Raw genomic sequence first — 15,583 nt, 5'->3', positions numbered from 1 at the left:
AAACTCACCCATTTTATTTTTACCCTCCTCATATTTGACCCTCTGCAGGATGTGGTGGACAATGCGACTTCTGGTGGCGTTGTTGAAAAAAGTGTCTTTGTTGTGGATGATGAAACTGCAGTGAAACACACCAGTTATGACAAATCTATCTGCTGTGAATGATGTTTTTTGTGTGTATGTGTGTGTGTGAAGGCAACAGAGAGAATATTAAGTGGGAAAAGTACAAACATCAGGGAGGAGCTTTTAGAGGGCAGTTCCATAAAAACTCACTGATGTATCCTTGATCGACTGAAGGGGGCAGTAAAGCTCTCGTTCTCCTCCAGATCGGGCAGAGTGTTGTTGTCAAACTTCATGGGCTTGCGGGGAAGCCAGCCACGAAATTTGTTGATACGCTTCTCCATCCTGCAAGGGAAGATCCTGTTAAAGCCACCAGAGCAGTCTTTTGCTGCTGCAGCTGATCTAATGCTGCTTTTTTCAGTGAACACTCACCTGCTCATGAACTTGTGCCGTCGGTGCATGTAAAAGATTTTCCTCCTGGAATATGTGGGACGTTAGATAATTAACTCAGTATTTCAGTACAGTAGTAGTTCAGGAATGAAGATAATAACACATTTATGGTTCTTTTACTACTGACACTACCATTACTATTACTGCTTCAGTTGCTGCTACAAGTTTTTTAGACCGTTGGTTAGACAAATTGAGTGTTGACATAACTTTTCTTTAACTTACTAGAAAATTCCAAATGATACCTTTAAGTCTTTTTTTTCTTTTTTATAAGGCTATTTTAGGAGTGTCTGTTGTCTCACCTAAAAGGCATGCGAATGTTCATGAGCTCTGCATAGCGACAGAGAACATCCCATGGTGCATGAAGCTTCAGAAAAATCACGTCACTGTTTGTTAAAGAGGCCTGTAAAGAAACCAAACACAAATAAATGTAATTTCAGCAAAGATGATAAGATAGTTAAAATAGGGATGATTACAACGTGTCATCTCGGTGCAGGCAGCAACATCTGCATCCACATCCATATGTTTGCTAGGTTCTGCTCTTTTCCTCATCTGTTTTTACCACCTGACAGAGTAGAGGTCAGTCTAAAGGTACATGAATCAGGAGCTAACTGGAAAGAGACCTAAAAATAACAAAATGACTCCACACAAGAAACACACACAAGTGGGCTGCTGAAGGAGACTAGAACCATTTTCTTCCCCTGCATGTTCTAGATAATGATGACCTTGATGCTACTGCAGATGCAGTGCAAAAGTTACACAAGATACACACACGCACCTACACACACACACACAGTTGTGTTTCCATCGCTTCAGAGGATCCATAAACTATAAACTAAGTCTTCAACCTACAAAAACGTAACAGTTTACGTTATGACAACTTGTGTTTTGTATCCATTAGGAAGGCGAGTCCCCACAATTGTGTAAACAGATTTATGTCCCCACAACATGAGTAATACACACACACACACACACACACACACAGATAACAACATCCACAGTTCCCACTCTTTCAAGTGATCCTTTTGCTAAATAAGGAGCAGCAGGGGAGAAAATTGCCATCAGCACATTTGTTTTTGCTCTATGAGTGGAGGCTCACCAATGAACGCCAGCACTCAGCTGTCAGACCTTGTAAGACTGGGCGCAAAGGCACTGAACATTTTAAAATTCAGCAAACTGGCCATTGAGATTACATGCATTATAGGACTGAGCATTAAATTACTTCTTCACAGAAATTGGTATTGATGTTGTTCATGTTGCATGCTGTGAGTGCAGCTGCAGGTTTGCTGAAGTAATCACAGCAAAGCTAATTCTCCATCAGTACAGGAACCTACCACGCTTCTTGTTTATTTGAAAAAAGTGACTATTTTTGCTTGGCCAGGAAGTGAAAAATCAATTTACTTAGCAGAGATAACAAAAATGTTTTTAGTCAACACAGAGATGGAGACCTGAGGTGATTAGAAAGGTCATTCTTCAGGTGGAGCCCCCTGATTAGAGCCTCTGACCTGCTGAGGTGCTCAGTAAGACACTTAGGGCTGGATTTACTAACACCCTGAATAAAGAGTACAAATGTGCGTAAACACCTTGGTTTGTTTCATTCAATGCGTCCCCAGTATGTGGAAATCGTATGTACCTTCCCCTCCTGCAGACGCAAGGAAATGCCAGCAGATCGTGCTTCATCCAGCCAGAGGGAACAATCGCTGTCCACAGTGTGCCCGGTCGCTCCGCGATCTCCTGTCCTTGGCCCTGTATGCTTCCCTCTCCGATATCTACAATGGATTGTGTCGCTATTAAACCGGCGTGCTGTGAACAGTTTCTGATCGTTTCCTCTGGCTGGATGAATTTTACGTGTGATCCGTGCACTACTGCAGCTGGGGGCTCTCTGCAGCGCCACACAACTTTCTAAATTCTTCCATCTCACGGAGAGAAGAAGTCAGGTCGAAACAAAATTTGTTGTTGTGCTGCCATAAAATCAATGACTGCAGGTTTAAGATTTAATTTTATGCTCTTGAGACTTAAATTTTGACATATTAAATACTAAATAATATAATGGTTCAATCCAAAACTAACTGGAAGATTAAATAACACTAAATCATTAGTTACTTATCAGTGCAAGTGTAAGTGGAGTTAAGGTACATCAAATTATTTGCAAAAGTAAGTTGATAGCCTGTAACTCTGGTATTTCCTAAAACCACACAAGGGCTCTGAAAGCTGATGAATGAAGAATGGCAGTGAAATTAAACAGTTTCTGCAGTTTATCTTTATTTTCTGGTCTTACTTGACACTTGTCTGTGTAATGTGTATAATTCTTGATGACACGTAACTGCTATGTATCTATGTTATCTGTATTTTAATGTCAGGCTAGAACTGACATGATCATTTACCTGAACCCTGGTCAACATAATGAAATAAGCAGCAAGAGTTGAAATGTTCTTTACCTCCTTTTCCATCTGTAAGCCCTCTGCACGGATATTCCGCTCAAATATCTCCCTCTTCTCTGATTGTGAGCTGGATTTCCTGTAAACCAGGATGTAGTCAATGCGGCACTTTCCATCGCTGAAGCAAAGGCCGCTGGACTTACTCCTCCCCTGAGAAGTCACAGAGAATCAGAAGTATAGTATCTGGCCATTGGGGGGAAGAGTCTGTTACGTTGTTTTAAATTACTTCTCATCACGAATAAGCCGCTGTTAACCTTTACACACATCACTCTATAAACTACTCCTGTCCAAAACTGGCTTATATCTTCAGTCGGGATGTCAGGATGAAAGGAGTCCTGGGAGCCAAGAGATGTAGTTTCACCACTGACCTCTGGGAGGCCAGAATCGGACTTAGTGTTGTCGTCCAGGATGCTGCTGTGGGTTCCCGCGTTCAGCATGGTGGAGTCGTCATCTCTGGACGGGCTGCTGATGCCTTCGGACCGTTCTCTCTCAAGCAGCACATTAACACCCTTCACAGCTGGAGGGAAGATGAGCAGAGTGTATAAAAGCAACATTCGCATCATTTTGGCCACCTGATGAATATAACATCAATGTTCACTCTCGCTTTAGCTCTTTTGGCCTCAACTAACCTCTTAGAAAAATATCTGTCTCTTTAACTGCTTAACCTCCACTTTTTCCATCAGCTAATCCGCTGTCTACAGACCAAAACAAAGAAGCCATAAAACAAAAATTACAGGTCGCTAACTTGCTTTCTTTCTCATTATGAGCTGAGGGGAATAGCAGACTTGCACGTTACACAAAGTAATTTGACCCAACCACCTACGTGTTGCAGCCAGACTTACTGCATCCACAGCTCTAGAGCTTGAGTGTACTAGTGCTGCATTCACATTACACACTGCCCTGTTACACACACAAGTGTAAGCTCCTCAGCACCAGAAGAAGATGACTGACTTCTCTCACTTATAGGCCATTGTTAAATTTGAACAAATGTAGGAATATGAAATGTCAAAGCTCTAGTGGTGCTGGGTCTCACCCAGGGGGGGCACATCGTCTTGAGTGCTGGAGTCCAGGGCTTCAACCGAGGATTCCTCCATGATGTCTGCCTTCCCACGGGAGGAGAAGGCGAGAGGCCTGTCCGCTGCCTGGTAGCCTGAGGCCGAGGGCCGCAGCGGGACTCTGCGTCGGTGGGGGCTCTGCCGCTGGGGCTCAGACCCATGTAGAGATAAACTCACACCTACAGGACACAGAGCACTTTTTTTTAGTACGCTTTGTAACTTCATGTTTTGAAGCCATTCTAACTTAAGTAACCCACAGGTACCTTTTGTGATCTGTTTCTTGAGCTCACTGTAAACACGCAAAGTACACTATAAAAATAAGGACTTATTGAGGGTGACAGAGTGACAAGGAGCTCAGAGTAAGATCTGAAAGCTAACGTCAGCAACTAGCAATGTATTGGCTGAGTCAGTCTTGATCAACTAACCTATCAACTACCGCTAAAATATTATGGTCATATAGTTGTATAAGTGGAGCAGTAAAAATGTATTTTCAAGCCCCTTTCACACACACACACACACACACACACACACACACACTACTCAGCTACTCAAAGCAGATCATTGGTCATGGGTATGTTCAACTTTATCACCATTCACACAAGACTTTTTCCTAAACCTGTAGTTCCATATTTTAGGCAACCTACTGTCTCGTAAGATTTCTTCTTTAAAGGTCCATTGTGTAGTATTTAGCGGCATCTAGAGGAGAGGCAGCCGACTGCAACCAACTGAATAACGTTCGTGTCATCCTGAACTAGCTGAGAAAAACACGGAAAGGCCTATCGAGAGCCAGTGTTTGGTTTGTCCATTCTGGGCTACTGTAGAAACATGGCGGACTCCTAGGAGGGGGACCCGCTCTTTCTGTAGATATGAATGGCACATTCTAAGGTAACAAAAACACATTGATTCTTATTTTCAGGTGACTATACACTAATGAAAACATACATATGGTATTATATTCCATTTCTGCCATATTCTGTCAATAGATCCCCCACAATTGTTACACACTGGACCTTTAAAGCAATAACGTCCGATCTAAAAGTAGATAAGAAATTCTACTTGACTACAGCAGAATCTTTGACTTAGAGGACCAAATTTCACCCACAAATATAATACCAAAGTCTGTGTTAGACCTGCATTATATCCTGGGTATCACGATCACAGCTGTCATTCGGGTGTTCTTTGTGTATTTCCACTCCCCAGTTTCCTTTTAGTCTGTCCGGTCTGTGGCTGTATTTGGAACCCTCCTACGCAGTATGCAGTATGCACTATGTAGTACATGCTGCATACTGTGTTTTATAGTAGTATACAGTGTGAAATCATTAAATCAATTTAATTTGTAGTATGCTAGGTCAGGCTTAGCCTAGGGTGACCAAACGTCCCTGTTATCCGGGGACAGTCCCCGGTTTTGGTGGCCTGTCCCTGTCTGGAGCTGTCCCCAGAAATGTCCCCGTTTTTAACTGTGTGTTAATCATAGACTGTTCAAGGTGTTAGACCTGAAATCATACATGCCAGAAAGACTGGACAGCAGAGCAGAAAGGTGTCGTGCCAAAAACTGATTATCAGCAGAAAACTGATTGACGTCCATGGGAGCACGCGCAGCATGTCAAAGCTGTATCGCCCAGTCTCTTTACGTCTACAGCTGCTTTTATCTGGGTCATACAGACATAACGTGCAAATTAACATCACTTTATGTCCGTGGTAATAGCAAAGGTATGTCTTTGTGATACTTTAACGTTTCTTTTAACAGAATAATCACAATTGTGGTCAAATAAGTGTTTACAGTTTATAGCATAACCAGGCATGACATTTACGTGATAGGCAATAATAGAAGCCTGTTGTTGCCGTAGATTATGTGTTTGGTAGGCCTATGTCTAATATCCTTGTTTATATCTGAAACACGGAATGAAGCTTATAATTAACATGACTTACTGCTGAGTTATATATATAAAATAAAGACATGATCTCTTTTGCAATTATCATTATGAATCTGCATTATTTAACTTGCTGTGTATCAACCAATCCAGTACTTTTTACCTGTTAAAATACTTTTAAATGGCCAATAAAAGACATAAAATGCAATTTTGTACTTGCCAGAAAGTGATTGCAGCCTGACTGACTGAAAGGTAGTTTCTGCCTCAAAATGACTTGATTTTATTCCAAAGAGTTATATTTGACAGATTATAACACCGAAATTGTTCCCCTTTTTTATTTCAGATTTAATAACATTATATTTTTTAATGACATACTGACCACCAAACCAAAAATGTCCCCAGTTTTCATTTCAGAAATCTGGTCAACTTAGCTTAGCCTTATCTTAACGAACGTAACGTTATAGCTAGCTGCATTTGTCCTGCTGCCCATAACAAAGCCATAAAGCTAATGAAGCCTTCTAAGCTAACATTTGATGTCACATTGACCTTAGTGAGTTGTCAATAAGAAAAACAACACAACATGCATAACTTAAATCTAACACTAAGTTATAATTTTATGTTATCAGAGACAGAGACGTTACACTCCTGTTCGCCATGTTTCTGTTTCGCCATGTTTCGCCATTTCAACAATGCATTATGTTGCATTATGGGACACAGTCCTTGAGGTAGACTGGTTTGATGCATACTGGAGATTTTTTCAAAATCACTATGTACTGCTATTATAGTAACTGGTACTGAATACAGCCTGTCGGATTTCATATGTGTATGTGGACATGGCAATGTTCCTCTCTCTCCTGGCTCCTAGCCACCTGCTGATCACACAAACCTGCTCCTCATCAAGATCATCCAGCTGCAGTATATATACCCCGTCTCTTCAGTCACTCATTGTCAGATTGTTCAGTCAGCTACCGCTACCTCTCATCATTGTCCTGTTGGATGCTTCCTGTGACTAACACCTGCTCTCTTGTACACCAAGACCACACTCACCTGCCTCAATGAAACCCTGCGGTGCAGTTTTGACACCAGTTAACCACAACACAGAACCAGCTATCTCTGTTCGCTCCAGCTATTGCCCGCCACTCTCCACACCACTCCAGCACTATCACCAGCTCATCCCCTCTCCATTCCCTGCTCCCTAATAAACTTTTTTTTTTACACTTTACAACCTGCTGTAGTCTGCTTCTGGATCCAAAATCTGATAATCGTAATAAAACAATCTGGCTAATATGGACCAAGTAGATTCAACAACTTCCAACAAACCACAGAAGATCTCTGCCAGGCTCTAGCCAACCAGGGTACCCGCATGGGTCAGCATGAGCAGGTTTTATGGGAGGTTGTAGACACTCTTAAAGCTTTAATATGTTAATTAGATAGTCGCTAACTGTGGCTGTCTTGCTGGACAGGTAGACAGAGGGTTTAACATAGCATTGTCATAGCTGCCTGCTGTGTCTGGAAATACAAAACAGTAAAGTTGAGATCCGAAAGACCAAAACAATGAGCTGAAAGACTTTAAAATGCTCCACTGGATCGACACTATGAGTGATACCTGTATATGACCTGATACCACTGTTATTTGAAAAATTGTTCATATAAAAATATTGATTAAAGCACTTAAATATATTCACAATGAGTAAATATTCATCACCACAAATGAATGCTTTTCATAGCTTTTACTATATTGAATTAATTCTACTGAAGACAGGACAGAACTAGAAAGCTTTGTGCAACCAATGAACTTAGACAGTGGAAGTCTGACGCTTTGATAGCTAGGGTCAAAGTCTATTTTAGCATTAAAAGCCAAAACAGGCTCAGAGAACTAATCAAATCAATCACCCTATCACAAACTTTTTGCCTTGTAAAAGCAAAATTAGAAAAGGCGGAATGAAGAAGTACCAGCAGGCATAGAGAGAGTATAACAGATCATGTGTGAAAGAAAGTCAAAGAGGGAAGACCCACACATAAAGAAAGAATTAGAAAATGACAGCTCAGGAACTTTTATCTCCTTAATAAGGCTTAACCTTAAAAAACCTTGAAAACTAGGAAACTCTCCATGGGAACACACATCTAAGTGGGTCTATTTGTCATCCAGACTGTGTCTTTAGGCAGTGAGAAATTATTCAAAACAGCTTAAACAAACTCTATTTAAATAAATTTGTATCTCTCTTTTCAGTTTCAGACTTCAGGAGAGGTGGGTGCCTGTCTTAGAGGTCTGCTGCTGAATTTTTGTTTGTGAGATGAAAGGTGACTCAGCTAAAAAAAATTCTGCTGAGCTGCAGTACCGGGGACGGAGATAGAGATTGGGGAAGCGTCTCGGCTCTTAATCAGCGGTTGATGCTTTGGAACATTGGAGCCTATAGATGCAGCTAATAGAAACGCCATAAATTTCATACTAGCGAGAAATCAGTGCTCAGTGGTACTTTCGCTACGCTGGAGTTTATCTACCAGAACAGGAGCTAGAGTGGCCAGAGAGGGTGGGCTGAGAAAATATCCCCATGAATCGGAATTTATCGAGAAATGAAGTTGATGACACTGCAGTGGAATTACATATTTTTTCCAAAAGTTGAATAGAGCCTCATGGTTCAATTAGTGTACTGTATACTACTGTAACAGAGAGTGGTAATTAAAAGACTTGAGACAAGAAATGTTCTGAATCTTATATTCGGAGTGTTCATTTTGCACTTCCTACCCGTACATGTATGTAGTGACTATGTGGATCAACAGCAATAGCTTGTTAACACCCCCTCCTCAGCACCCCAGCACTTCAATGCCGGTCTCATTAAAGGGAAAGAGAATTGCTTACTATAAATATTGGCTCTCAGAGGACTGAAACACTACATCTTAGCCTAAATCATGCTGCTGTGCCGAGACAGTGGCCACTCAAACATTGTATCTATCAATCTTTAATGGCCCTATGGTACGTCTGTAACCCAAGCCACAACTGAGGTCACATGGTACTGAAGCTCTGGCAGCATTTCATTAGTTATTTGATATGACGTTGTCCTTTTAATTTTGTGACTAGCTCTACTCACTAGAAATCCTGACATCAGAAATGTATAAGTATGCTTTCCCAAGACCAACAGTGGGATTTAGCAGCACAAGGACTGTAGTATATGGGGAGACGGCTGGACTGACAACAAAAAGGGAAAACACGCACAAATGCATATTAAAGCAGCATGACTTGATTTTTATTTCTTCTCTTTTTTGGGGGGGTTAACCCTCTCTTTTAATGTACAGTATATGGTATCAGAAATTTTAACTCATCAACTCAATAGTTTTGAATCAGGGCCTCCAGTATTTGGAGCAAGTAGCTAATGAAAATTCATGTGCACAGACGTAAGTAGGCTATGCCTGTTATTTCAGTGTGTCAGATACATAATTAACCAGCATTTCATATCTTATGCTGCTCATCTCATATTCAGGTTTTAGCGAGTGTTTCTGCCTTCAAACTCAACAAAAGGTGATTACAGATTTCAGTTACATTGTTGAGTGTGGGGTTAGGTAGTGTTAGGTAACTTTTGTTCCTTGCAAATATGTGTGTGTGTGTGTGTGTGTGTGTGTGTGGGGGGGGGGGGTTTAAATGTGATACAGTACTATCAGACCCTACATGTATAAAAACCACTCACCGTTATGCCAAAAAAAGAAATGTAGTTTCTGAGATCTTGTTCCCTTCTAAATGCACAGTTGACAAATCCTCCAATAAAGCTCAAACTGCCTTGGCTGAATTGCTGCTTGCTTGATCTGACAAAAGACGTGACAGAGTTGCAACATGGGAAGTGTAGGATCCAGGGTTATTAAAGCTTGACCTACAGTATACTAGTGACTTAAAGTTGGGATTTAGCCTCTGTTGTTTGACCATTTTTGTAAAATCTAACAAGGACCTGTGCAAAACTCAATCACAAGAGCATCCCTTTAGAATGTATTTGCTTTGGCTATCAACTTCTTACCCGCAGTAGCCCGCAATACCACAATATAAGCTGCAGGACATGTTAAATTTATAGTTGAAGTAAGACCACTGCCACATCAAAGTGGGTTTTATGAAGAACTACATATTTGTGGGTCTCTACTCAAGTCTGTATTTTATCCATCCATCCATCCATCGTCAACCGCTTATCCTGCGTACAGGGTCGCGGGGGTCTGGAGCCAATCCCATCTTACATCGGGCGAAAGGCGGGGTACACCCTGGACAGGTCGCCAGTCCATCACAAGGCGTCTGTATTTTATCATTTGCTTATCTGAATTGTTATCTATACCCTTGTAGTTATTGAGACCAAAAAACAACCTTCTTAGTTATAATGTGGTTACTTGCATTACACAAGCCAGCCTGGAGATGAAAGCTCACACTGAGAAGAGAATATAAGATTGCTGGGGGCAAAGGGAAGAAGAATGGGATGCACCCATCATGCCCTAGGGTGGACAGGGGTTTGCATGTTCTCCCTCACAGCAAGCAACAGGGATTTTGCACCTGCCAACCTGCTTCTGACACACACACACACACACACACACACACACACTTTCTGTGTCTTACAACTGATGCAATATGGAGGTTGAAGAGATGTATGACAATCAAGAGAAGGGTCGACAGCTCGGAGAGACAATGAGAGTGAGTGTGTGTGAAGGTCAAATGCTTGCATGGTCAAAGGGAACTGCATGAAAGAGATAAAGCAGCTAAAGAGGAAACACATGAGAGAGAGCACTGCAGCAAAAAAAAAAAAAAATCCACTCTGGAGCACAAGCTGCCTTTGCTTCAAGACAACTTGACAACACTCACCGGGTGAAGGTGGAGAGAGGTAGAGAGGCAGCTTCACCCCTCAGAGGGGAAGAGGAGGGGGGCTGGGGGCTTCCCAGCCGAGCCGCAGCAGACGCCAACACAGCCAGAAGACTCTTCCCCATGCACACACTCACATGCACACACACAGCGATCACCCCTCCTCCCTCCCCAGCCCCAGCGTTCAAATGACCTCGCTGAGGGAAACGAACCAACACGACGTCCCACGAGGGAAACCAGCATCCCCACTTTTTACTCCTTACTCCTCATCACGGGTCATCCAACATCACTCTACATGTAAACACACACACACGCACACACTCACACAGACGGATCTGTCATGATGTAGATGCTAAGACCAGGCAGCAGGAAAGCTCACAGGAGCTGTCAAAGATCTTCTCTGGAGAAAAAAAAAACCCACCAGCGTGAGCAGGATGTTTACAGTGAGAGAAAGAGAGAGAGAGTGGGAGAGAGGAGGTGCATGCCGCTCATCGGCATTCTTAATCAGTTGTCCCTGGCAGCCAATCAGAGGTCAAGCTGTTCGGGAAGCAGCCAATCAGAAAAAAGGGCTGGTTGTGTCAGTGTTGCTGTAGCCCACAACAATGATAGTTGGCACTGATGACACTGTCAGTGTCTACTGCTGATGGACACTCAAGGGCACACACACAGACACACACCACTGCAACTGACAATCACATATTAAAGCATAGGTTTGCCTTTTTTCCAGCCAATTCTAAAATGCCAATATGTAATTTAAAATATTTATTGGTCACTATAATTATTCTGTCCATACTGTCCATACTGGCCCAGAAGAGATTCCTCCAGAAATCAATTTCAATATTAGTGATGAGGTACAAAATCTACCAAAAATGCATTCTGTAGTTCAGCAAAAGCTGATATGAGGCTTCAGCAGTCTGTCACACACAAATTCAGTGGCAAAACACAAACTTTGAAATACAGTTCATTTGTCTAACACAGACCTCATATTAACTTCAGCTTCACTGACATGTCCCACACTCTACATACTCGTGCTACTGTCGCAGAGCGTCTCCTGACTGGCACTGAAGGTGGGCAGTGGGGTGATTGACAGCGACGCTGGGCAGGACACCGGTTCGAGATGCTCGCTGATGGGTGGGACGGCGGAGGCCTCAGAGTGAACGCAGTCTGGACTGGGGAGATTCTGGCCGCTCGCTGGGAAAGGACTCTTCCAGTGGGAGAACCCGATGGCCACTTGACCCCCGAGGTCAAATCCTGCCAAAGGAGTCAGACCGCAATCAGAGCAAAGAGATATGAGCAGAAATGTATATTAAACTTTTACATGGATTTGTTTATACTGTTTTATGCCACAACAAACTTACTCCAACCTCCCACCATACAACGACTTGTAAGTGTCACAATGAAAGAAGTCATTGAAATTTTTTCTTTCTTTTCTATCATATATGATCATGGAGGATTTTGTTGTTGTCAGGACTCTGTGACCTCTGATCTCTTAACTGGCTCTTTGTAATGCTGACAGTCCAAAGTGTCACAGTAATCTCCTCAGCAATGTTGCCCTCTAGTGGTAGAAGCTGTCAACATCATTAAACCATCAAACATAAACCGTCATCAGGCATTACCCAGCCTCTTATTGAGACTTGCAGTTGCAAGCAAATGTGTTTGCAGACAGGAGAAACAAGTCAGCAACTGTCACTCATGTTACAACTTCTACTAACTAACAATAACGATGTTTTGCATGACAAAATATAGAGAATGATAGGGGGAAAAGCACTCCTAACTGGACCTTCACTGCCACAGTCTAAGTGCAGAAATAGTAGGTCTGATATCATTGATAAGTGAAAGAAACTGTACAATTTATAAAATTAAATATACTTTATAATGTTTCATACAACCAGTCAATAATAAACACATGGCAGTAGCTTAAAGGACAACAAATTATTATTTGTGTTTTTATTAAATCTCTATTGTATAAGATCCCGATAAGACACTGCCTCTTTTGTTGAAGCCTACAATAAAAAAAAAAAAGCAGACGGGTGTGTTTTTTTTTAATTTTTGTAAGACAACCACTGAATGACATGTCCTTACACCCTAACTGTGATTTTGCAGTGAGCACCATGTGCAGGAGGAGAAAAAAACCCAATAACTTTTCACATAAAAAAAAGCTTAGGTGCATGTGAACATTACACATGTCCTCAATGTACATTCCACATTAAAGAATTATGCAACCCTGCAGGTAAAAATAGGCAGCTTCGTTCACCGTGTGCCACCTTCTTAGATTTCAATTGAATGTGTTAACGTTAAGGGTTCTCAAGGAAGCTTAGAATCGCCCTGCCTAGCCGGAGAACCCCCGCAGTTCTAGACGCAGGAGTTCTAGAACCACAGTTTTAGACGTGCAAATTTAGTTTAAATGATAGTTGGTGACTGTTGTTGATGTATACCCACAGCCATGAAAAGAGAGGGTTAGGGTTTGTTGGTGGAGGTAATCAATGCAGTGATTCTGATATACATTGTGCTCAACCAAAAATAATTGCGGAAGAATAAACCTATCTCAGCGGATCTCATTGGTGGTTATCATTGCTCATCATGCAGTAACTGCATTATACCATCAAGATTTCATAAATGACAATACAAAAGGGCACATTTTTCATATATGTCAACAGGGTTATCCCCCCTCAGTTCTACCTAACAGTCAGTTAATTTGAGTTTTAATGTTAATATTTTGATAACCCTATGCAGTGGTTTACTTAGAGCCCCCGCAGTTCTAGAAGCAGCAGTTCCAGATCCAAAAGGCCTCCACCGTAGTTTGAGACTTCTTTGATCCTCAACCAATATGGAATGAACAAGTAACATTAAGTTACAGGGGATGATCTGATGATTGATTGAACATGGATAGTAGGGTATCAACTACTGTATCTAAGTAATGCAGTTGGGAAACCCTGATTACAGGTTATTTTTAAATCACTTTGGCACTAATTTCAGAACCTTGATTTCATTTTTCAAACGTCTAGACACAAAACTAAAAACAGTCATTACTTGTAACACAGGCTGTCCAGTGTTCAAAACACTGCATTGTGCATTTATATCTTCAAAGAAACCTTGCACTTGCAGACTCATTGGTTCAAATAAGTAATTTATCATGAAAAACCATAGGAACATTCATTCTCTGCTTCACACTCAGATTGTAATTTTACACAACACAACTCACTTCCTTACACTTATTTTGCCATTCATTAACACACTTGTATCAAATATGTAAACATTACTATATTTTGCTACACTATTTTGCCATTTCACATGACACGAAAACACTTTCGTAAACTTACGTAAATAGGCCACAGGTAAACATTTGCTTTGGATTGAAATGGAGGCTTAGAATTAGAGGAGGAAGAGGGCAGGATCAACTAGAATGGGGGAGAAGGAGAGGACCAGAAAGAGGAAGAGGAACAGGAGTCAAGAACATAACTGATGAAATCAGAGCGACTGTGGTTGTCCATCATGGGATGAACTTGACGGAGGCTGGGCAATAGATTCCACCAAATCCTAGCCGCTATACTGTTGCAGGTATCATCTGGTTATATTGAAATGAGAAGCAGTAAGTAAGTGCTGTACAGCAATGTTAGTGGTTCAGTAATATGCACAATGACAGGGATGTGTCATGGCTGTAAAACCAATCAAATGTTAAATAGAATTGCAAGAAAACTAGTATCTGGTGGAACAGCTTGATTGTTCACGCCAGAGACGGAGATCCACATTGTAAATATGCTCATTACAAATAACTACATCACACTCAGACTACATACTGGCAGATAGCACAATATTCCAAAACATCAAGAGAGTCTCTCTGCATTGGGGGAAGCCGCTGTACAGTGTCCCTTTCAAAATAAACTCAATTAATGTAAAACAAGTGAGGAACACACATCCATTCTTTACACATCTGGGCACCTGTTTGTATGTGAGTTTTACTTTACTACATGCATGACAAAACTTTAGTGCAAACTGCTCTGCCCTGCACATAGAAAATGGAAAAGCCACAAGTGGTTTTCAGTTTTACTATCAGTGCGTAGTTGCTGCTTCATGTGCTTACCCAAAGACGTTTATGTGTACTGTATTGATGCAAAAACACAATTTTTAAGAGTTTGAAGAGGTTTGCAAGAATTGTTTGCTTTTGCAAGAGATGTATGATGTTTTGTTTTTTTGGTGTAAGGTTTTGTGGTAGAGTTGTAGCCAATAGTTTCAAAAATGTGCTGAAGCAATCAGAAAAAAACTGCAAATATTGTACAACAAAATATACCATACATGTTTAATTTTGTTACTACATATAAATATGTCACTGTAAAAGAACTAGTAGAGAACATAGTACAGGCACAGTGGAACAGTGAACAAAATGTGACACTTATTAAAGAAATACAATTTCCATTAACCCTATCTTGTAGATTTGGCAACACATTGTCATTCACTTCACAATGAATGTTTTCATTAGCCAAACATCTTGGGAAGAATCTTCGGGCATGGGGAATCCAGGCCTGACACTGGTCTGCCGTGATGTCACTGCGTCCACCATCCATGTCCTGAAGAAGGGTGACTTCCACCTCCATTTGCAGAAAAATTCCTCAATCGGGTCACAATTAAAAGATACTGGGGGTGAGTACAGGTTGGTAAAGTGTGGTCTGGCCTGAAACACTGCTTGCACCATTTGAGCATGGTGCAACCTGACATTATCCCACACAATGACACAGGTCACGCCATCAGCACTACAGTCCTGATTTACCTCATCAAGGATGGTTACAAAGACACCAGCATTACATGATCCATATGGTCTGCGTCTCCCCACACCATCTTTTGATATAGCACACATTGTGATGATGGCCCCAAGTTGTCCAGTACTTGGATGGT

At 41.5% G+C, this 15,583-nt stretch overlaps 1 protein-coding gene across 1 annotated transcript in view; it reads right to left on the bottom strand.

Moving 5' to 3' along the window:
- Window positions 1–15,583, bottom strand: part of LOC119918291 (anoctamin-4-like) — a 68,817-nt gene that overhangs the window by 34,040 nt on the left and 19,194 nt on the right. Inside the window, exons 4-11 of the mRNA XM_038738937.1 lie at window positions 11,720–11,944; window positions 3,976–4,176; window positions 3,311–3,459; window positions 2,943–3,092; window positions 807–907; window positions 490–534; window positions 271–402; window positions 9–115 (exon numbers count right to left, since the gene is read on the bottom strand). Of these exons, the coding sequence (XP_038594865.1) occupies window positions 9–115; window positions 271–402; window positions 490–534; window positions 807–907; window positions 2,943–3,092; window positions 3,311–3,459; window positions 3,976–4,176; window positions 11,720–11,944 (1,110 nt within the window). The remainder of the gene's footprint in view (window positions 1–8; window positions 116–270; window positions 403–489; window positions 535–806; window positions 908–2,942; window positions 3,093–3,310; window positions 3,460–3,975; window positions 4,177–11,719; window positions 11,945–15,583) is intronic.

The sequence above is a fragment of the Micropterus salmoides genome, unplaced genomic scaffold, assembly GCF_014851395.1.
Source record: "Micropterus salmoides isolate LMB-PRFRI ecotype aquatic unplaced genomic scaffold, ASM1485139v1 Ms_hic_scaffold_23, whole genome shotgun sequence".
NCBI lineage: Eukaryota > Metazoa > Chordata > Actinopteri > Centrarchiformes > Centrarchidae > Micropterus > Micropterus salmoides.
This window is presented reverse-complemented; position numbering and strand designations above follow the sequence as displayed.